Raw genomic sequence first — 24,670 nt, forward strand, 5'->3', positions numbered from 1 at the left:
CCCATTCTCCTATTTTTGTAGAATCCTGAGTGGCATAATTGAATAGCAGCTGGCAGTTTCATCTGCCTTCTACTGTCTCTCCTGGGCCTCCAAAGACCTGAAGGAGGTGGGAAAATGTGGGTGGCCTCCACCAACCACCATAATCCAAGTAAGCATAGGTGTTTGCAGACTGGTGATAACACAGAACAACGAGCTGCACTGATTAGTGTCTCTCACACTGCTGCAGTCAGTGTGACACTGGTTCTCTGCTCTCAATGTGAGCACAGTTTTGGGTTGGTGTGGGAGAGGGAAAACACAGAATGTTTTGTGGCTGGGTGGCAGGAGGCAAGGTATTTCTGTTCACTCGCTTCTATGCAGAGTGTGATGGGGTGGAAGGCTGGAGGGTAGGTCTTGTTTTGTATTTGGGAGGGATGGATGGAGGATTAAAGAGAGGCTGGTGTGGGTGGGTGGCAGCACACCAGTGGCAGGACACCAGGTTGTTTTTCAGAATGGGTGGGCAGGGTAACTATGACAGGAAACCATATTTTATTATATTCAGTAAAGTTGAGAGGAGGCCATGTTCTCTTTCGATACCCCATTACTTCTCTGCTGATGCATAGGTACTGATGTAGCATTTTAATACTGCCCCTGAAGTCACATTAATCATCTATGTGTAACAAACTAGGCACTGTGCTAATAAAAGTACTAATGGTTTAGTTGTAAAGTGGTGCACTCAAAAGCCATATTAAAGTGCATTCACTCTAGGTCAGTAGTTTAAAGTGATGTGGTATAGCGTTTTAACTTCATGTGTAAAGAATTCATTTGCCTTTATACTATGTCATGATGTAAAATAATCTGCATTGAAACTATAAACGTTTTCATAGAAACAGTGTTTTAAAAGTGACATGCAAATGTAGAGAATTGTAGTTATGCACTATAGTTCCATGAATAGGTTAACAGGGTCTTTTTGCTTTGAATTTACTGTAACATGAACATCACAGAGCTTATCAATATTGAATTTATGGTATAGAATTTTAAATGTATATTAAATGCATACATGAATGTGCTGTTTAAATGAACTTTGCTTACCCTAAATGAGGCCTTCAAGGCCCTGCTTCGTGGTTGTGCAGAAAATGTTTAGTCATTCTTGCTATTGTGAACTTTTCTTTCTAACTTGGAAATAGATATTCTATTTTTGGTGCATAGTAGGCTTGGGAACTCAAACTTCAGCACAGTACATTTGGGAACTGTGGAATAAATAAGTTTACAAATATTTCAGTTTGAATGGATTAGCTAAGATGGAAGCTGTTTCACACGAAGAACCTTAGAACTTTCACTGGTGTTGCAGTCTGGGTCACATGCCTGCTTGTCATTGGACATTTTCATCATTTGCCTCATATAGAGTGATGGATGGGTGAATCTCTTGCCCTATGAACTTTCATATGCCATTTCCTAGATGGATTTGCAGCAGATTCCCACTCCAGACCCCACAGAGCAGATCTTCTCACCTTCCCTTTAGAAGCTGAACCTTTGGACTCTGAGAGATATAGTCCTCTCTAGCCCCTTTGAAATGCCTTGCTGAGACTTGGAGATTTTTCCCTTGACCCAGAGGATAAGACTTTTGACGCAGCTTCTGAAATGCTGACGCCTTTTATTTTTACCTCCTCTTTGCAAACCTTAGTTAGTCACCTGTTTCCCCAGATTTTCTTTGTCTAATTTATTTTTGCCCTTATTGCGCTATTTGCCCACATGTGCTTGTCACAGTACATGTTAACATGAACAAGCAAATTTGTAGCGTTACCTTTGCCCAGGTAAAACATTTTAGAATTTAGAACTGCTAAACGATTAACAGGATCAGATAGCATTTGTTTCCTACTTTTCAAATGTTCTTTTTGCTTTTGTGTGTAGCTGTAATTGAATGTCTAATTCTTCTGGTGTTAATCTGTTTGAACTTTATTTCAGCTTGGAGTATTCTTTGTGTAGCTAAATGAGTCATACTGTTAACTTAATTGATTTTTGAAACTTGATGCCCTTGTCTCTAGTCCCTTATGCAGCGTGCAAAGATCTAACGACCCTGTCCAAGAATAATCCTGTGAAGGAATATGCTACAGCAGTACTAAAAGTAGGGGCAAATTATTTCAGGACGGTAGAGTACACATAACATAAAAATAGAGAGGGGGAAAAGTGTATAGCTGGCATGTTTTTCACCTTGGGGTTCTGGAAGACATAATAGACAAATTGAGCTTCTCTCTCATTGTCTAGTTGATGTCACTCAAAACAACTTAGTGAAAAACACCCCCACTAGAAACGGTTAGTCATTTATAATTGTAAATGTTTAGAATGTCCACAAGGGATACAGGGCTAGATTTCCAAGGCACCTGCGCCTTCTTGCACCACATTAGTGTAACTTTTTTAATGCTAATGTTGAGTTAGGTAGGCATTTGTAACTCCTTGTGCCACATTATACCTGCGCCAGGCATAATGTATACAAGGGGGCGTTCCCCCGCAGGGATACCGAAACAAATGGCGCAGTGAAATCTACAAGATTTCAGTGCATCATTTTTTCTGTCATTTTTAATACCTGCACATTGCAAGTGTTAAAGTGATGGGCCTGTAATAACCTATGGGCCTCCGTAGTGCTTTGTTGGAAAAGCGCCATAAATAATGGCACTAATCCAGCAAAGCACCACAATAGCGTCATAAATTCTATTGTGATAACATGTACCATGGTGTGCTGTATTATAAATACAGGGCTACCATGGTGACTTTGGGGGACTAAGGGCGGCGCAAGAAAGGTGGCACATCAGTACTGGTGCACCACTTTCTTGTAGATCTGGCTCATAGTATTTTGCAAGAAGGTCCACTTGGAACTAATGCAGTTTATGGAACCTGATGATCAGATGGCTGCTTGTACGGCTGCCTCTGATTACAAACTCCATTACAACATGGTGTCACCTGCGACTGCTTTCCCAGTGAATCAGGCTTTTTCACTGTGGGCATTATGCAGGGCATATGTATAGGGCTCTAGGAAAGTTGTTTGTTGATAGCGTGGAAGATGGATTTAGTTGAAGGTGTTCTTTAATGATTCGATATTTATGGATGGAAGTGCACAAAATATACAAATCTTTGGCAAACTTGGTACAGGGAATGACAATAATTTCTTATGCATTTGGCACATGCCAGGCTCAGGTGCATGCATAAGAAACCCTGGTACCCAGTTGTTTCAAAGATGGTTCCCCTCATGCTGCTGCAGAGGGATGCATACTTACAGATGCAGCATCACCTCCTGATGGCTTCTCAAAGTAAGGCAAACCTATTTAAAGAAGGCGGGTCCCTGCTTCTGTCACATGTGAAGGTCATCCAAAGACACTGTCGACACCTCGAGAATACAATAGAGTACTGGCTCTAACAGATAGCAGAAAAAAAAACATAGTGTTGATAAGCAGTGGATGGACTCACCGGGAGTAGCAGAACACGACCATGAGGAGTAGGCATGACATCAAGCAAGGCAGAGATCAATTAAGAACACTTGTCCAGGCTGCCCCTGGTACAAACATCAACAGAGAAGGCAGGTGTGCTTCTGCAGTTCAGACGTAGATGTCAAATTCCTTTTTGGGAGATTTAGAACTATTGCCAATAAGGACCAATATTCCTTAAACCTTCAGAAGGGAAAATACAGGCAACTAAAAATGTTCTTGCAATATTTTTGTAGAATGTTCAGACCTGTAATTTTGGTCTCAAAGTCTACTTTTTCAGGGTACTTCAATTTATCTTGAGAAAAATTTAAACTGCTATGGTCAAGTTAAATGTATTTGGCAGGCAAATCACACCTGACATAATTTGGTGCTTTTTTGGTCCATTGAATTTTCTCCAGCCATTATTTAAAAACAGTCGAACATGTAGTGTGCAGTAGTGATTATCTGGAAAGAGTATAAATATAAATTTAAAAAATCTAAATCCTTCTCGATGTCTGAACTTCCCTGCTGATCAAAACCATTATGGGGTTTGATTTGTCAGATCATCAGAAAAGATCCAGAGGACAGCCATCCTGATACTCCAACATTTATTTGAGAACATTTAGGTGTCAAAGACACTTGAGCAATGTAATATAAAGGACGAATGATGTAATAAAGAAAGCATGCCACAACATCTCAATGAGGAAAATATGTAATATGTCCTTTAAAGAAAGACACAATGTTGAAAAAACATACTGTGCAAGGGAGCGCTTGGAAAGACTAAACAGCTCCACTTTTGCATAATGTGAAGAACTCTCTCTGCTGCCAAGAACTCTGTCCTCCTTTTATGGTGATATGTAATATGTCCTTTAAAGAAAGACACAATGTTGAAAAAACATACTGTGCAAGGGAGCGCTTGGAAAGACTAAACAGCTCCACGTTTGCATAATGTGAAGAACTCTCTCTGCTGCCAAGAACTCTGTCCTCCTTTTATGGTGGCTGCGGAGTCAGCACATATGGAAAATAGGATGCTCTCAGCCCACTGGGTGACCCAGAAACAAGGAGGTTGAAGTAGAACCTTGTGTGGGTTAACCTTTCCTACTCCTGTTTACCCAGATGGGCTCATGGCGCGAGGAGCAACCATAGCTGTGGCTGTGCCCCTCATTTCATCCCTGCCTTTCCAAACATCACATGGCAGCTTGGAAGAAAAAGGAAAATATTAGTTGCCAGCCTTCTCTCCCAGTGTGCATAGGATCTTGTGAGGGAGTACTACTGGGGTCCCACCAGTGTTTAAACTGGAATTGGGCAGTGGTTAGAAATGACCAGGAGTCTTGGAGCTATGTTTATTATATACTACTATTAACTCTTTTAATTTGTGTCTCCATTTGGGCAAATTATACTAGTGTATTGCCCTCCTCTGAAGAACTAAATAAATATTTGTACAACATTTGGCCTATGGAGGTATGGCATACATGAAAAAAGATGACCTATTGCCCTACAAGGGACTTTCCCCAGTGCTTACTTTGTAACAAAGCAAGTGCCATGGCTCTCATCAGGTTTCACCACCCATTGCCCCTGCCAGCACTGCTGACAGTACCAACACAGCTACTAGCCGTCACACTCCTACAGGTGTGACAATTCAGACTATTCCAGGTCCCCAAAGCTATAAGAATGACTTAGGCAGCAAGTATGAGCCATGTTTAATGTATATTCGATTAATAAACAACCATCGTTGTGCTCATCTCTAAATTAGAAAAGGATCACCACCATATGGCAGACTCCTAAGTGCTGGTGTTGACAGTAATGTGCGGGTTCACATTAAGCACTGATCATCTCCCCACCTCCTGGAAATACGAAATGGGAGGGAACCAGTGCATATGGCATTAAAAGTTACACAAACACATATTATTTCTATGCATTTGGAGGTAAGATAAGAGCATACGACCTATCACAGGTTGTATGTGGGGACACCTGCTGTGTACCCATACCATGATGGGTTCAAGCCCTCCTTAATGCCAATGAGAGCTAAAGCTATTTGCAGAGATGACCTCTTCAAATATCCTGTGATACGTGCAATTTTCAAGAGGCTTTCACAGGTGTTTTCTCCACCTATCAGATCTCGTAGGATTTGTTGTGAATAACAACATCGTTTTAATCAGGGATATGCATAGTTTTCGATTTCCTCTCTCTCTCTCTCTACTTTTGTGTACACAAGCTACAGATCGGCAGCCGGAAATATCTCTGTCACACAAAGTTGATAGTATTAGGGCAACACATGAGCAATTACCAACCCTGTTATTGGCTCAAATGTGCAGAGTCCCCGTATGACTATCATTCAACCCATTCTACTAAATCATACTGATGTATGGTAGCTCTAACCTGGTCCTCTTTTTAGTTGTTTGCCTCATTTAATAGATGATACTGTGACACTGACAAAAGCTAGCAAGCCACCCAACTCCTCTTAAACACAGTTGCCAATCGTCTGTCACTCAAACTGCCTAGTTTTAGTGATAAATAATTTCAGAACCTTCTAAAGGTTTCATAATTTGAGCATGAGCAATCACTAAGAAGGCCATCATGAGGCTATTTGTAAAAAGCCTCTTTGAGTCCTGGGGCAGCAGACCACTTCTGACATGTAGACCATCTGCCAGTCACAAACAACCTTTTTATTAAGAGTATATGCAGGCAGCTGCAATAAGAAGCACAAGGCTGGCAATCTGTGGATATGTACTGATATATAAGTATTATTTCAGGCAGTGTCTGAATATATTTTCCAAGACCTACAAATATGGGGGGAAAGGTGAACATGGGAGAATACCTGAATGTGTGATGCAATACTTGTTCGTGAAGGGCTATCCCTGTGCATAAGAGGAAATGTGTACACACTTAGGAGTATGGATGTGCAATAAACTTAGAACATGCTGGTATATGGAGCAACACCTATGCATGTATATCTATACCTTTGTACATGGGTTACGCCTGCAAGTGTGGTGTATAGCCAGGGCCGCTGGAATTTTGCAGCAGGGGAGGCACAAATTATGCTGCAGGATTTATTAATTTTGAGTCAAAAGGCAAATTATGCAGCACAATACGATACATTTTCTAATAGTAGTACATCATTAGTTTGTAATTTCTATACCTCTTAATACTATGTAGCCAAAGGTGTTACCTCATTAATGACAGGCTGACACCTAAATACAGCAATAAGCTATAGAAAGATCAACTGTTGTGAAAGTCCTTCCACTCCTGAGCAATACGTGTTATGTCTTTAGTAACTTTGAATCCTTTTGAGCTATAAACAAAATTCTTTGGTTAAAATCTACAGATTATACAACAGATGGTGGATTATGAGGCATCTGCGAGATATCCATAATTGTGTGGAAAACATGGCAGATTCAAAACCGCATACTTCCAGTGGCTCGATGTGTAGCTGAGCATTTGAAGCGATGTGTACACATATGGCACTGTACCAGAGCACACAAAGCAATACTTGAAAATAAAACTATGTACCGGAACATATATTATTATATGTGGGTCAATAGGGCCATGTCTTCCTCTGAAAAGCAAAATCCAATAGTTCCAATGTTACCTAAATGAGTTACTGAATCTATGGTTGAGTGGAGAGACTATTTCCCACAACGTATTTAGAATTTCCAGCTTCAATGCAGCTTTTTTGCATGAATCTATTCTTTGATTGAACTACAAAAATCAAAACAAAACAACTACAGTAGGTGCAGGAGAAAATAGCACGTGTGACTAGATGGTGCCAAACATAAAAATGTTTAATATTCCAGAGGACCGACACTTATGGGACAAAAAAACGATGATGAGTTATTTGCCACCATAAATAGAGCTCAGCGTTTCATAAAGCAATTTATAGCTCATAAAAATGACAAAATGTACCTGTCAGACTGGACTCCGAGAGCGGATCTCTCTGCTGCCTGCTGGAAAGAATGAAAGAGGGCAGATATGTTTATTTTATGATCCAACTGTAAAGTTATGAGCGCATGCCACACTTTTTTTCAGAAAATAATCTGCTGTAGGCACTCTCATGCACACACACTAACACTGGACCTACAGGTGTCCAGAATTTAAACAACTGCAGTCAAGCCAATCTATCATCTCAATAATGTTCTGGGAAAGTCATCAATGCTAATAAATTTCAATTCAATAAGGAAATGGCACAATACACTCTGATGCAGCTACCTAATAATAGGAAGGGGATTGATTTGATATCCTGTAAACTTATTTACATTTGTTGGGCTATTATGCTGAGCTTTGTACAGGAGCTCTTCAATTAGATATTCAACAATGTCATCTTCATACAGGACGCTCACAGATATTAGTGAGGCTCCTGCCATAAATTGTGGCAAAGTACCTCTCACCACACACTGCTGCCCCATCTCCCCCGAAGGATTCATCCCCTTCTCTCTGCATCTCCATCTTTGCCTCCAAATACCACCTCTGCATTGGCATAATCTTTCATTTCACAGTGTGATGTAAAAATTGCCTAAATCTTTTTGTTACATATTGATAATAAGCTCACGTTACAATGCATTTCAGATGCAGCTGTTGAAATTTAACATTGCCCGTATATTACTCATGTTTAAAGACCAGATGATGCATCAGAAGATTGTCACACATCTACCCTAGCACCGCATTACAAAGCTTCAATGAGTAAAAAAAGATATGAATGTTAAAAGAAGAAAAACCAGCATCGTTATTGTGGGTGCATCCTGAGTTACTAGGTGGCTACATGTGTTGTTCCATTCTAGTGGAGAAATATATACAATAGAGGCGTTCCCTGAAAGTCATTAACGTATATACGCCCCACAAATATCTTTAACTCTGACACTTGGTCATTTAGTTGATTGGTGAACCGTTCGTGGACTGCCATCTGCATCATTGCTTTTGAACATTCTTTGAAAATCGGTGGTAGTTGTGGTCTCCAATGTCTCAGGGCAGATACCAAAGTCACAGCCAAGGCAGAGTCTAGCCATCTTTTTTATGTTTGTTGATTCCTAGTATTCCACGGGGATGATGTAGGATAGCTAATTCCGGGGAAGAGAATATCTGTGACTCTCTTGTGTTCCTAAGCTGTTTGCACATGTTTGGCTCTGTAGAGTTTCTTAGGTGACCAGTGTCAATCTTGCACAATCTTAAAATAGTGGAACTTTAGTTTGGACAATCGTAGGCTCTTTTCTGTGTTTAATAATAAGCCTGCCCAGTCTTCTTCTATGTAATGCTTCAAGCATCTCTGCTGCCATTTACCTAATACAAATCTGGTGGAGGGATTTGAATAGAGTCCTTCTATCAGCGTCTTTTACAGGCCTGAGCACATTTTTCTGTAACCTTCTCATTTTTCAAGATAAGATTTTTTTAGGATTACAGGCTAAGGTGTCTCCAGTTCATGGAGGAATGGGGGGGGGGGAGGGGGACTAATTGTGAAAGATGTTGAGCTGAATAATGAAGTTCTATATTTGGTAGGCGGTGGCCTCCTGATGCAGTAGCATCCTGGAGCCTCAATGGCATTAACCCTGCCAGACGGAGGCGTTGATTTGACCATTGATCTGTTTGAACACATTGTAAGGAACAATGATCAGGAGCATACTTAGGACATAGTTGAACTGGGGCATCACAACCATTTTCATTGTCTGTACCCTGCCACATAAGAAAAGCAAGAGTTTCCCCCTTTTCAGAAAGTCTCTTTGTATTTGATCGGTAGGGATATCTAGATTAACTTTCACCATTATTTGAATGTTGCAACTCACGGGTGTTTCCAGGTATTTTAGTTTTGAATTCACGGGTGTTTCCAGGTATTTTAGTTTTGAATTCAGTGAAAAATGGTCGATTTCCCATGCGTGCAGGTGTAAAATGTTTTGCCATGGGGACAGCTTCGCTTTTGCTTCAGTTAGTTTGTAGCCTGAGAATTCTGAAAAGGCAGAAATGGTTGGCATGGGGGCTGGGATGGATCTCCCATGTGAGGAGAAAGTTAGCAATATTTTTTAAACAAGTTGTATTAGGTTTGTATTAGGTTGTATTAGGTAACATTAAATGGCAAACACATGTACATCGAATGTTATCTTCCACTGACCATTGGTCTTAGTGTTGGGGGCATGTCATTAGGATCAAACAGAAAGTACTTCAACCCAGAAAGAAACACAACTCCTATTGCCCTGCCCACCCTAATTTCTCCCTCCTGGAGTATTCATCTCTCAGTTTGCAGCATTAGAATAGGTCAGTATGATTGGCATCGTACAGAAGTTGTTAACCCAGCCACAAAGGTAGTACTTGTCCTATTTGATATGTGTCTGGTTGATTGCGGATGGTTGGGAATTACTGTGATGTGTGGCCCTGTTTGTGGAGCACAACTATTGGTGAAAGTCAGCAAATTGTCATCTGCATACATGATTTTCGAATTTCCTGCTATTGTAGAAATACCCTGAATGTCCACTGATTCCTGAATGACACTAGGCAAAGTTTCTAGGATGATCGGGAAGAGTAAAAGAGACAAGAGCAGCCTTGGTGGTTCCTCTCTGAATGTAAATGGAGTGAAAGAGAAAAGTATGACAGTTAATCTTAGCAGTAGTCCTAAAATATAGCCAATTTGTAATTTGGATTAATTTAGGGCCAGTCCTCACTCTGGACATTCTCCGAAAACGGTACTCCCATTCAACTCTCCAAAAACTGAGTGACATAGACACTGGCGATAGGCCTTTGCTGTGGCTTGTTGCATTTTTGGCAGTGGTTGTCCTGTGGTATGCGTAGTTGCATGTTTTAGGTAAGTAAATAAATTTACTCCAAAGGAGTATTGTTGCCATGCATGAATGACATGTTTGTAGGTTCTGTACTGAATGCAGGATTGTGTGTGAAATTGTCCTTAGATTTATGCACAATGATTATTGTATTGGCTTTTGTCTAATTTGCTTTTTTTTCTCTTTTTAGTGGGACATCATTGGTGATTGCTGTCTCTGTGCAGAGTAGTTGCTGGTGAGTCAAGCTTTTTCAGGCAAGTGAGCGGTATAGTTTTTGAGTTTATAACTCTTAGTGATAAAGCTACACTTTGTTTGTTACTTATCTTAAACAGTGCTGGTTGTTGGTGGTGCATTTGTCCAGTTAATTTTTGTAGGAAGTATCATGACTAGCCGTAGGATGACCGCTCAGCAGGTGGTTGGTGTCCTGTTTGAGTCATCTTCTGACCATGATTATGAGACTGACTCTGCATCTGAGGCAGAGGAAGAAGTGCAGGATTCTGGAAGTGAATTTTCTGTCAGAGAGGAATCATCTGATGATGAAGCCACTCTCAGTGCTGATAATGGGCCTGTTTTAGAGGAGGACACTGATGTGCCAATGGTGCAAGAGCCAGCGGCTGAAAGGCTTCCCATTGGAAGACCTGACACGTGGGTTGCACCAAACATGGAGCAGCCACAGTTGCGCGTGTTTACTGGTTCCCCAGGGTGTCGAGTTAATACGGAAAACCTTTTGCCCAACAACCTTTTTGAGTTGTTTATGGACAATATATTTTTGGAAGAGATTGTTGAGCAGACTAATTTGTATGCAGAGCAGTATTTGAGGGACAATGCTGCCAGACTTAGGCCACACTCTAGAGCTAGCCGGTGGATTCCCACAAATCTGGAAGAGTTGAAAAAGTTCTTGGGTTTAACTTTTTTGATGGGGCTGATAAGGAAGCCATCACTGTCTTCATATTGGTCTACTAGTCCCTTGATGGCAACTGCTATATTTCCTGCCATCATGAGTCGTAACCGGTATAAGGTTCTTCTTCGGATGTTGCATTTTGTAGATAATGCTTTAGCCTTGCCACAAGATCACCCTGATTCTGACCCTCTTTTTAAGATTAGACCTGTCCTTGATCATTTGGTAGATCATTTTCCAGAGATCTATGTTCCAGGCAAAGACATATCTGTAGATGAGTCTTTGTCCTGTTCAAGGGTCGTTAGGTTTTTAGGCAGTACATTCCTAGCAAGAGGGCACGGTATGGAATTAAGATGTATATGCTGTCTGAAAGTAGTACAGGATATGTTTATCATTTCCGGGTCTACACTGGTAGGGATTCCAATATTTCCCCCCCCTTGTGGTCCACCCACTTTTGGAGTTAGTGAGAAAATTGTGTGGGAACTTGGTAGACAACAGTTTAACAAAGGTCAACATTTATATGTAGATAACTTCTACACTGGAGTTCAGTTGTTCAAGGAGTTGTTCAGAGTGGACACTGTTGCTTGTGGCACAATCCGCTCTAATCGGAAAGGCTATCCAAGAGAGCTTGTCTGTAAAAAAACTTGAAAAGGGACAGTGCAGTGCCTTGCGGAGTGATGAGCTGCTAGCTCTGAAATTTGTAGACAGGAGGGATGTGTACATGCTAACTACCATCCATGATGAGAGCACTTCACCTGTGGCTGTTTGGGGTCAAGTTGCTGAAGTGCGCAAACCTGTGTGCATTTTAGACTATAGTAAGCACATGGGTGGTGTTGATAGAGTAGATCAGATGTTGGAACCTTACGCTGCTGCTCGTAAGTCTTATGTTTGGTATAAGAAATTAGCGGTTCACCTGTTCCACTTGGCAGCTTTTAATGCTTTTGTTGTGTTCAAGGATAGTTCACCAGAGTCAAGGAAGGAGACTAGGATGTACTGCTCTGATTGTCCTTCAAAGCCTGCGCTGTGTGTGGGTGGCTGTTTGTGGAGTTACCACACACAGAAGATTCTTGGGAAATTCCGTGAGCGTAAACTGCTGTTTTATATTTTTATATGTTCAGTTTCACGGTTGGCATTACTGTCATGTTCTCAGTTAGAGTTTTTGTGTTTGTAGTTTTGTACTTATTTATAATTAGTGGTTTCTTTGTTGTTTAAAAACAAAAGCAAAAGTGATGGCGGTGTGCGTGGGGTGGTGCGTGGCTGGCGGTGTGAGTGGGGTGGTGCCTGGCTGGCGGTGTGGGTGGGGTGGGGCATGGCTGACAGTATGCGTGGGTTGGCGCTTGGCTGGCGTGTGCATGGGGTGGCGCTTGGCTGGCGATGTGCGCTGGATGGCGCTTGGCTGGTGGTGTGAGTGGGGTGGGGTGGGGCTTGGCTGGCGGTGTGAGTGGGGTGGTGCTTAGCTGGCGGTGTGAGTGAAGTAATGCTTGGCTGGTGGTGTGAGTGGGGTGGCGCTTGGCTGGTGGTGTGGGTGGGGTAGCGCTTGGCTGGCGGTGTGAGTGGGTGTGGAGCTTGGCTGGCGGTGTGCGTGGGGTGGCGCTTGGCTGGCGGTGACAGCCAAACATCAGTCCACACACTCATCAGCTGGTGTGATTGCTGTACCATGCATGTGGGCGTATGAAAGTGATGAGCCCTTGAGTGGCGCTGTCTGTCGATGCAAGTGTTGTAATGTGCTGGGCCCGTGGCTGGTGGCGTGAATGGTCTTGTGCATGTCATGTGTGGAAGGTGTGTGAATGGACTGCAAAGCAGTTGGTGCCTTGTCGTGGCTTTACAGCTCACGAACTGTGAGTCATTGGTTCAGTTTTTTGGCCTTTCAGTTATTAACAGTGCATTTCATTTTTGTGCAATCTCTTGTTAATAAAATTTGATCCACTGAACCATCACTCACCCTTGTGCCAAATCCAACCAGAATGTGTGGTAAAAATGGCAAAACCTGCTCAGCTGTAATCAGGCATCGCAGCACACCTGTGACACACTAGGTGTCTGGGTGGGACTCCGATGATGAAGCATGCCACCAACTTGGTTGGTGGGTGAGGGTTCTTTCTAACATGACCAAAGTGCATTTCTTTTCACAATTTTCGTGTTTGGAACAACACATAATAGGTGGACACATCAAATTGATCTATTGCAAAACTACCTGTGTTTGGGGGGGACACCTATGTTTTTGGTCCGGGGTGCGGCCTTCATCTAGGGAAACCTACCAAACCCAGACATGTTATAAAAATAGACACCCCAAGGAGTCCAAGGAGGTGTGGCTTGCCTGGATCCCCCAACACCTTCTTACCCAGACTCCTCCGCAAACCTCAACATTTGCTTAAAAAAGCATATATTCCTCACTTTTCTTTGTAGGATCTCTGCTGCGGCACAAATTTCCAACCACCCAGAGTTCCCCTCAGTCTACCAATAAAATGATACCTCACTTGTGTGGGTCCCCAAAGCAGAGTCAGCCTAAAAGATGTATAAAAGAAAAATATGTGCTTATCAAGTCACTGTGCTATCCCCTCAATCTCTACAGGTTTTTGGCATTTTTCTGTGCTGGGCCACCCACACAAGTGTTTTTTGGGCCAAATTTTGAGGTTTGCAAAGGATTCTGGGTAACAGAACCTGGTCGGAGCCCCACAAGTCACCCCATCGTGGATTCCCCTAGGTGTCTAGTTTTCAACAATGCGCAGGTTTGCTAGGTTTCCTCAGGTGCCGGCTGAGCTAGAGGCCAAAATCCACAGCTAGGCACTTTGTAAAAAACAGCTCTATTTTCTTTGTGAAAATGTGATGTGTCCACATTGTGTTTTGGGGCATTTCCTTTCCCGGGCGCTAGGCCTACCCACACAAGTGAGGTGCCATTTTTATCGGGAGACTTGGGGGAACGCTGGGTGGAAGGAAATTTGTGGCTCCTCTCAGATTCCAGAACTTTCTGTCACTAAAATGAGAGGGAAAAGTGTTTTTTTTGGCCAAATGTTGAGGTTTGCAAAGGATTCTGGGTAATAGAACCTGGTCAGAGCCCCACAAGTCACCCCATCTTGGATTCCCTAGGTGTCTAGTTTTAAAAAATGTGCAGGTTTGCTAGGTTTCCCTAGGTGCCGGCTGAACTAGAGGTCAAAATCTACAGCTAGGCACTTTCCAACAAACATGTCAGATTTCAATGTAATAATGTGATGTGTCCATTTTGTGTTTCCTGTCGCGAGCAGTAGGCCTAACCATTCCTAACCATTTATATCGGGAGACTTGGGGGAACACAGAATAGCAAACCAAGTGTTATTGTCCCTTGTCTTTCTCTACATTTTTTCCTTCCAAATGTAAGACAGTGTGTAAAAAAGACATCTATTTGAGAAATGCCCTGCAACTCACATGGTAGTATGGGCACCCTGGAATTCAGAGATGTGCAAATAACCACTGCTTCTCAACACCTTATCTTGTGCCCATTTTGGAAATACAAAAGTTTTCTTGATACCTATTTTTCACTTTTTATATTTCAGCAAATTAATTGCTGTATACCTGGTATAGAATGGAAACCCATTGCAAGGTGCAGCTCATTTATTGGCTCTGGATACCTAGGGTTCTTGATGAACCTACAAGCCCTATATATCCCCGCAACCTGAAGAGTCCAGTAAATTAACACTATATTGCTTTCAAAAATCTGACATCGCAGGAAAAAGTTACAGAGTAAAACGTGGAGAAAAATGGCTGTTTTTTTCACCTCAATTTCAATATTCTTTTATTTCAGCTGTTATTTTCTGTAGGAAACACTTGTAAGATCTACAGGAATGACCCCTTGCTGAACTCAGAATTCTGTCTACTTTTCAGAAATGTTTAGCTTTCTGGGGCCCAGCACTGGTTTCTTGGACATTTCTGTCACTAACTGGAAGGAGGATAAAAGCACAAAAAATAGTCAAAGTGGGGTATGTCCCAGTGAAATGTCAAAATTGTGTTGAAAAATGGGGCTTTCTAATTCAACTCTGCCTGTTCCTGAAAGCTGGAAAGATGGTAATTTTACCACCGCAAACCCTTTGTTGATGCCATTTTCAGGGAAAAAAACAAAATGTTCACTTTATTTTGGCTAATTTCTTGGTCACCTTCAGGGAAACCCACAAAGTCTAGGTACCTCTAGAATCCCTAGGATTTTGGAAAAAAAGGACGCAAATTTGGCATGGGTAGCTTATGTGGAGAAAAGGTTAAGAGGTCCTAAGCGCGAACTACCCCAAATATCCAAACAAAGGCTTGGCACCTGAGGGGTAAAAGGCCTGGCAGTGAAGGGGTTAAAAACAATTAATAACATGTTTATAAACAATAGTATAACATAACATTAACATATCAACTACGACACATTAAATTAATCAAAAATATATTTTTAACCACTGTATTAGTGATACTAAAAACATCAATATTATTTAAAACAATATTACTTACCTCAAAAAACAATATTCTTGTCAAAGATATTTGTGCATCACAATAGTTGTGTGTCATGATATTTCATTTCGGATATTTCTGTGTGTCTGTATTTTTAAATTGATATTTTGTCCTAACACCCTCTTGTGACAAAGACCACATTGGTGTTCATATTTTTCATAAATGATAATTTTTGCAATCATTATCATGTACGGCAGCAGTTTAATGACTTCAAATACTGGAATATATAAGTGGGAAAGTGGCTGTGACCATGTTGGTGTATTTGTCATTTAAAGTTACAAGTAGCTTATTGAGAACTTATTTTTTGTGAATGCTCAATACAAGCTGTAAGTTGTCTACTTCATTGATAAGGGCAGCCATCCCTCCCTTTTTCTTCTGTAGGCATTGTTTACTTTTGTTATTCAAGGTTTCCTTCTAGGCCAGCTGTCCTTGGGATATCCTTTGGTTGGTGGCACATAGCCATACGTTTATGCAATATAAAACTATCTCTGACCAGCAACGTATTTTCCCTACCCAGAATGGGAAAGTTGTAAAAATGATCTTCTTTCATCTGGCAGTGAACTGCTGCCCATCTAATATGTGAGACATTAAAGTTGGAACCCACCTAGAGCGTTTTGAAGTCCTTTGCCCTGATCAGACCTGTGATGCCTTCCTGAATGTGGAGCAGAATGATGCCTATTTCTTATAGACCTGGACTAAGTCTGATGCCCTGTTGACCATTTGCTGCCCAATCCTGGTGTAGCTGTCATTCCCTGTTATAATTCCACCAAGCCCAAGGAGTCAGCAGATACTGTCTCAGAGCACGAAAATAAGAGAGCTAAATGGTGACACTTCCTTGTAAGCATAAGCTGTTTGTACCAATGTCTACTCTGTTTACCATTTTGACAACCACCACTTTTCCTCTTACCATTACCCACCTGTCTCCATCTAGCATGGCAGGGTTCCTCTCTCCTAAACAAACAAATGCTGTACTCATTTTGGTCAATGCACCTAAAGTGGATCCATTTGTGTTGGCTATGTTTAGGGGCATTTCCCTTCTCTCTTTTTCAGCCAAAATAACCCAAAGCATTACCAACAGTCAACTCTGATTTATTAGACAAAACAAACATTTTGGGACCCAGCCAGAGGTGGGTCTTCATCCTCTCATGATACCAAAATGGTGGTGATATCTGACCTGATTAGGAAATCATTCAATCAATCAGTCATTTATAAAGTGTAGCACTGTCACCCCAGGGGTATCTGGGTACTAAGGAGCTGTGTCTACGTCAAACAGCCAGGTCTCAAGTTTCCTTCTGAAGTCCCTAAGGGAGGGTGCAGTTCAGAGTTGGATGGGCAGTCGTTCCAGGTTTTGGCGGTGACATAGTAGAAGGAGCGACCCCCACTGTGGCCGTGATGGACGTGTGGGGTGTCAGCGAGTGCAAAAGAGGAGGAACTGAGGTTTTTTGCAGGTAAATTGAAGTTTGGTCCCTTGTTGATGCAGGGCGGTCCTTGAATGTGTAGAGGTTTGTAGGTGTGCTTGAGGGTCTTGAGCTGGCATCTCTTGTGGATGAGGAGCCATTGGAAGTTTCATATGTGGGGGCAATATGGACCCAATTGCGGAGGTCCAGGATGAGTCTGGCTGCAGCATTCTGCATGGTCTGGAGTCTTCTGAAGAGCTGGGTGGAGATGCCGGCATAGGGGGTGTTGCAGTAGTCAAGATGGCTTGTGACAAGGGCCTGGGTAATGACCTTTCTGGTATTGACTGGGAGTCATCAGAAGATTCTAGGAAGCATGCAAAGGATGTGGAAGCAGGAGGAGACAACTGCATTGATTTGTCATTTCATGGTCAGTTTGTCGTCGAGGATGATGCCCAGGTTGCTTGCATGGTCTGATGGTGTCAGTGTGGGACCGACTTCTGTGGGCCACCAGCTGTGGTTCCAGATGAAGGTGTTCTTCCCATAGATCAGTACTTCTATCTTGTCAGAGTTGAGTTTGAGGCAGTTCCCTCTCATCCAGTTGGCTACATTAGTCATGGCGTGGCAGAAATTGATTTAGGTGTAGGAGGGGTCTTCAGTGAGCAAGAGTTTTAGATGAGTATTGTCTACATAGGAGATTATGTTGAGTCCTTGATGGTGTTTGTGATGGGGGGGTCATATAGACTTTGTATAGGGTGGGGTTGAGGGGTGATCCGTGGGATATGCTGCATATGATGTTCTTGGGTTTATCCTGTGAGGAAGGAGGTGATCCATTTGAGGGCATTTTGCTATATGCCAATTTTGTAGAGTCTGTTGATGAGAGTGTAATGGGAGATGGTGTCGAAGGCAACAGAGAGGTCAAGGAGGATCAGGGCCACAGTTTCTCCACAGTTGAGTAGAGTTCCGATGTCATCTGGGGACGCAATTAGCGCGGTCTCTGTGCTGTGGTTAGCATGGAATCCAGATTGTGAGGCATCGAGTAGGTGGTTTTGTTCCAGGTATTCGGTGAGCTGTTGGTTGATGGCTTTCTTGAGTGCTTTGGATGGTTAAGGGAGCAATGGGATCAGACAATTTTTTAGATTGCTGCAGTAGGCGGAGGGTCCAGGAAGGTTGCTTTGGAGATGAAGGAGTTGATGATGCTGGTGAGCTTAGTGCTGATTAAGTTGGATCAGAAGTTAAAGAGGCGGTGGAGGCAGTCGAAAGTATTGTAGATGGTGGCAATCTTGTCGTGGAAGTAGTCTGAGAGGGAATCACAGAGCTCTTGGGAGGGGTGGATGGTGTTTTCTGTGACTGTTGGGTTGGAGAATTCCTTGACTATTTTGAAGAGCTCCTTCGTGTGGTTGGCCGCTATCTCGATACCGGCTGTGATGGCTGCTATCTTCGCTTCCTTGATGAGCCACTGGCAGTAGTTGAGGGCTGCTTGGTGGGTGCTCTGTCGGAGTGGTTCCTTGTGGTGTGCCATTGTTTTTCAAGTTGGTAGCAGCAGCCTTTGGTGGTTCTGAGCTCTGGGATGTACCAGCTGGCTTGTTTTGCGGTTTTGTATGTTTTTGCTGGTTTCAGCAGGGCAACTTTGGCGGTGCATTTAGTGATCCATGTGGAGAAGTTCTGAACGGTCTGGTTGAGGTCTGGTGATGCTTCTGATTGGGTGGTGCTGTGGGAGATATGATCACCTTGGCAATATTAGATCTTTCATCAGTTATGGACACAGACTTAAAAGATCTTCCAAAGACTATGAGAGTTTGAAGTGAGAAACCATAGTCTAGATAGATTTAAATCATTTTTGAATGAGCATTTGTATCTGATTTCATTGCTTCCTTTTTCTTCCAGCAGTATAAGTATTGTTTGTAGGGCCCCGCAGTGCTTTGCTTTATGCTCTATGCTGTTCCATCTGTTTGTAGCTCCTTTGGCCTGCCTCATTAGATCACTTGCTATTATATTCTATGTTTATGCTGAAGACACTCAGATATTTTTTTCACATGATGAAGGAGTCTAAAGAAAATCAAGTCTCAATACATTGCCTGAGAGCATTGGTGGTGTGGTTGAACGCCAAGGGCCTGATTTATATCTTGATGGTTTAGACGCCAACCCACGGCCCTCCCAAGTACTCCTTGAAGCTGACTGCGGGCCGCCCGCCATATCTAGATCTATGGTGGTTCAGCCGTTGTCAGCATCAACGGAGTGTACTCCGTTGTGTTGGAGCGTAGCTCCTATAATCAAAACTAACATGAAATGTTTATGAACTAATCCATAATAATGCCGCATAGAAAATGTTTTAATGTGTTTTACTAAACGTGAGTCTGAAATGTGCCCACGGGGAGTGGCCGCCAATATATACAGGGACTAATAAAATTGACTAATAATGAGTTGTTGATGCAATAATATATGATTTTGTATTAGTATTTAGGGTTATACATTAAGGTTTTGCTAATTAATTCACTAGGCCTTAGTTAGCATGAGTCGGGGCCTAGCTGCCCGGTTTCATATTAAATGTGTTTTTCTAATGTGCAGTGTGCTGACTTGTTGAAGGACATGTAATCGTATTTTTCCAGAAGCTAGAAGATGAGTGCAACTGTAGTAGATCCGTTCTCATGAAACTCGACTTGCTCAAGGAAGCATTCTTGCTGAATGCAACAGTGTAGACTTGTTACAGGTACAAGGTCGCCTAAACCGGTACGGACAATGGAACCACTGACTGGGGATGCAAGAGGACCACGAGAAGACCGGACATTCTACCCGTTGGAGACGTCAATCACAAGAACCAATAAACTATGGGAGAACTGTTATGAGGTGACAATTTTGATGGTACCACTGGAAACCCATTGCATGGAGATAGTGGGGTGCCAAACCTGCCCAATTAGGAATTAGGGGACTGTACAACAGAAAAGGGATAAAAAAACCTTTGACACGAGGAGACTGGGGGAGATGCCATTGCGAACCTTGCTACTACCCAGAGACTTTGCCACTCTGCCTAAGAACTTTGCTGTTTGACTCGTCAAACCATCCTCACCCTTATCTTGCCCATTCTATACTTCTCCTCCTTATGAGGGAAGTGTCCCTACTTGCCCCGTCTTGCTGAACTTTGCTGTGTTTCCTGGCTGATGGCGAATTAACTGATGTCCTGAGGACGAAGACTGACTCTGTATGCTGACCCATTACGGAGGGTAACTATATGATGATGAAATTGTAATTGACTGTTTGCCTTTCCTTTCTAGGTACCAACTGCTTCTTTTGACAGAGACCATAGTTAGATGTTTTCTAAATCTGTGTTGCTAAATTGTTTTGCATAAAGCCCAACATGCCAATGCCAATTCGAGGTTAGTTAAGGGGTTCACTAAATGGACGCAAATAGACAAATGACTGAATTAATGCTTTGTTGAATAATGCGCTAATGATACTCTGCTAAGGTTAACCTATGTTGACGTCGTGTTATGTTCTAATGTTCATGATCTTTGCTATGATGAAATCTTATTCGAGTTGCCATGTTGTGATAATGCTAATGTGTTTCATGGTTTTGAGACTAATAAACTTACTAGTAGAATTGTAATCAATAGGGAATAAACATCATAAAATCATACTAAATTGGTGTGGTTATTCATGACTGAAAGGTCATGGTGGTTTCCGAGTCTTATTAATGTTATTGATTAATCCAATTGATTTGTTATGGTTATTGACTTATTGATTGACATGTTAATCAGTTATCTCGTCTTAAGGTGTCTTCAATCAGGGTCAAAAGATTCATCGGCCTAAAACGAGTCCCAGGGTGAATAAATTATCTAGATTGGGACGTGTTAGCAGTTGCGCCAGCTGAATCCCGCAGTCAATGCAGTGGACTTCAGTGCTGGCTATGAACACTCCATCGCCGTCCTAAGAGAGGGATCTCCCCAACCATATTTAGATAACACAGTCATGCTGGACAGCCATAATTGTTTTGAGCACAAGTGTAAAATACAGCCATATCTCAGAAAAGGGAAATGTGGACCAGAAAAGTAAACAGAGTAAATGCTGTAGTTAACAATCTGCACACACAGAAGGAAATTAGAAAGAGGTGGAATGAGCTGTGGGGGAGAGTGCATTCCCTGGCCTCCTAGTGTCACCTAGAGGCGTAGAAGACTGGTGGCGGTTCTCCGAGCCCTGCATTACAACTCTTTCCCTGGAAGGGGATGGTCTTGCAGATCCTACATCCTGAAGGCTTGAATAGAGTCCCTGTGGAGTGGAGACTGGTAAGTTGCACTTAGCAATATCTCAACAATCAGGAATGGAGTGATTGCCCTTAAGTTAGCTGTTTAGAATGTTTCAACACCTTTATCAAAACATATATATTTAAACTTGAGTCCACAAAATATTATGTGTCATACCAATTACTATCGTCATGGTTGTATCTCGATTTTCTAACAATGAGCAATATGTTTTGTCAGATTGGGTGGTGTTCCCCGTGGTTCAGCCCTTGCATTTGCCTAGGCTCTTGCTTTCTCTTAATGTATGTTGTCCAAAATTCCATCAATTTGAACATGAAGCTGTAGTGCTTGTAAGTAGTATTTTTTTACCTATTCACATTATACACATATGTGGATATATGTTGTAAACGTGTGTTTATCTCCACTATAGTCATTGAAATAGGTATGTGTAACTCATTTTTTAACAAGTATTGCCAATAGTGTTTACAGATGACTGCAACTATCATGATGCCCTTTTTTGTACCCGCAAAACAATAGTGCAATATAATGTTGTTCTGTCTTCCTTTACTTCCATGAATGCACACATGTCTAAAGGTTGTATATTTGTCAGTCACCATGTCATGCTATGTATAAATGTCAGTTGTGTTGTTCAAGCATGTTGACACCTTCTCATAACAACATTGAATTGATGTAATTACTCACATAATTAATAGTCTGTTGAATCCAAGATTTGTTACATGTTATGAGGCATGCTGATTAGAAGTAGTATCAACACACATTTTACTTTGCAGTGATCTTATGATGACCAATGCCATTTTTCCCATTAAGTTGTAATACAGTATGTATCATTTTTTTAGCCTGTTAGGCCTTGGAATGGTTTGTACTCAAATCCCCTCTCTACTGTGTTGGGTTGAATGTCTGGTACATGTAATGATCACTTCATAAATAACATTAGGCATTTCAGGAATCACTTCAACATCATTACTGGAGTTTGCATCTGTGCAAATTAGCCGATGTGTGTAAAATAATGAAAATCCCACAAAGGCCTCATCATTCTATTCACCTGAATTTTCTTTTTTAGCTTGCTTCATTCGTAGCTGAAGACATATTTGAGGTACAATCCAGATTTTAGTTTGATATTATCTGTATCCTTTTCTGGTTCAACACGAAGGGACAGTGGACCACTGACTGCTGCTGAAGATACCACCACTCCAGACCAAGATCAAGCCTTCAGTGAAGAGTCCACTACACCTCTGTCAGCAACAGACGGGGATGCCCTGCCACAACAGTCCCTGCACCTGTGCTTCCCAGCCACCCCTCCCCTCCACCGTGGAAGGGATCGTCTTCAGGACCACCAGGAGAGGATTGCAAGACCTCCACCACCACTTCCAAGAGACACAGTTTATAATTTCTTCTGGTGTGTGTCTACCATTCACACTGTGGACTGTTTCAGGGACACATTTACCTTTTTTGAAGGCAGTTGTATTTTGTACTTTGTACTTCAAACAATTTTGCCTCTACTACTATACTTTTATCCATTATGATAGACTTTTTTGTTGCGTTCATTAGTTTGTTTTTAAAAACTTTTTATTTAATTTGTATCATGGAAATAAACACTAATGACACATACTCCAAGACTATTGATTTATTTATTGTGGTATTTCCTTTTTCATGTCTTCCTACCACCATCATTTTGTCAAATCCATTGAACAATCAGTTGCAAAGAAAAATTAGATATGACAAATAGGTAACATGATTCCCATTTCATTCAAACATAGCAAATCAAAATCATAATGTATTGTTGTCATACATTTGTAGGTAACAAGTCTTTGATGAAATCAGAGCTGAGTTTCACATGCATAACCCCAATAGTCTGTGCCATTTAGAGGTTGACAGTCCATGACCTTGACACCATGGACGAAATGGCATTATTCAAAAATACAAACTAAATAAGCAAAATATCATTGATTCATGGCATCAGCTGGAGCCAGACATCCTGCCCTCACCACAGGAATCCTACATCACTAACACCAATAGTCCACATCATGGCAGTTACCAAACATGAGGCCACAGGGCCATTTAAGTAACCTGTGGCAGTATCTGGAGACAAGTCACAACCACCTTTACATGGTGTACCACAAAACAGTTATTACAACTATGATGAGGCACGTCAACAGCTTCATGCACTAAACACAAATTGGAAGTTTACCCAATGTGAAGGGAGATCACTATGTCATGACTTGAAATATATATGTGGTTAGAGAAAGTTAAGCAGCCACATCCAATAGGAAACAGGTATGATGCAGTCTCAAGGACTTCCAGTCAATCACTGTGAAAGTTGTCTCAGTACAATATCTGTACATCAAGAGTAGGTGTCTGTCCCTGGTTCAACCCATGTTCTCTTTGTACTTTCCAACAGTAACATATCACTGCAAATGTCATAACTTTAAAATGTCCAAGTGAAGATGACATGTTTAAGGATCCTAAAACAAAATAACAAGGGAATGTTAATGGTTTCACCAAAGCAATTGGACTCAAATTATCAGTTAGGAAGACACATATACTTATAGCAAGCAAATAAAATCTATGTTAATAAACACAGTAGTCAATGTATGGAAACTTTGATCAATAAACATCTTTTATGAAATGACCATTGCTACTAAATTTACATCACAGACTGATATGTTCAGTATGTCACAAGTTGTTCTGACACTGGATGTTACAATATGTGAGGGTACGCTTACACTCAGGTGAAGAAGTGGTCGATGACATCATGACATAAGTCAATTCCTTCCTCTTCGCCATTGTCATCTTCATTGGACATATCGACATCCTCATCCAGTGGCTTTTTACAATCTCCATCCTCTATGATGATTGGGATGTTCCATCGCAGGGCAGTGTTGTGCAGCATGCAGCAGGCAACTATGATTTGGTACATCCTATTGAGTGAGTATAGGAGGGCTCCACCTGTATTGTCCAGAAACCGAGCTCTGGCTTTCAGGAGTCCCAATGTCCACTCCACTGGCCTCCGTGTTCTTCCATGGGATTCACTGGAGAGGACTTCCCCTGGCGTTGTTGGACCCCTCATTGGTGCCAACAACCATGGTCAGTTAGTATACACTGAATCTCCTACTCCTACATAGAAGCAATACATTGATAGATTAAAATCATATCAAGCCACTGTACATTCCTAAACTAGGATTAAAGAAAATGATCCTCAACTCATATTGTAATTTCCAACAAGCCAAGCCGTCTTAGCTCCAAGTTGTGACATTTGCAGGGGTATGGTGCTGTTCCTTAGTACACAGGAATCATGTGTTGACCCAAGAAAATGGGCACACATGCTTGAAATGTATAAAGCTGGTAAGCGAACAACTTGAGAATTTATGGAATGAATTCCTCTGATTGTGGTAGACCTGGTCCTTAGCGAGTGGTGGCATGAAGGCAATATGTGTGCCATCAGTTTAGCCAACCACATGTGGTAGGCCACCCAAAT

The 24,670-nt window shown here is 41.8% G+C and overlaps 1 protein-coding gene across 1 annotated transcript in view; it reads right to left on the reverse strand.

The window, feature by feature from the left end:
• The window catches only part of AFF3 (ALF transcription elongation factor 3), a 2,012,018-nt gene that overhangs the window by 237,093 nt on the left and 1,750,255 nt on the right, over positions 1 to 24,670 (reverse strand). The window contains exon 9 of the mRNA XM_069204392.1: positions 7,338 to 7,378. Within this exon, the coding sequence (XP_069060493.1) occupies positions 7,338 to 7,378 (41 nt within the window). The remainder of the gene's footprint in view (positions 1 to 7,337; positions 7,379 to 24,670) is intronic.

Source organism: Pleurodeles waltl, chromosome 8, assembly GCF_031143425.1.
Source record: "Pleurodeles waltl isolate 20211129_DDA chromosome 8, aPleWal1.hap1.20221129, whole genome shotgun sequence".
NCBI classification, from domain to species: domain Eukaryota; kingdom Metazoa; phylum Chordata; class Amphibia; order Caudata; family Salamandridae; genus Pleurodeles; species Pleurodeles waltl.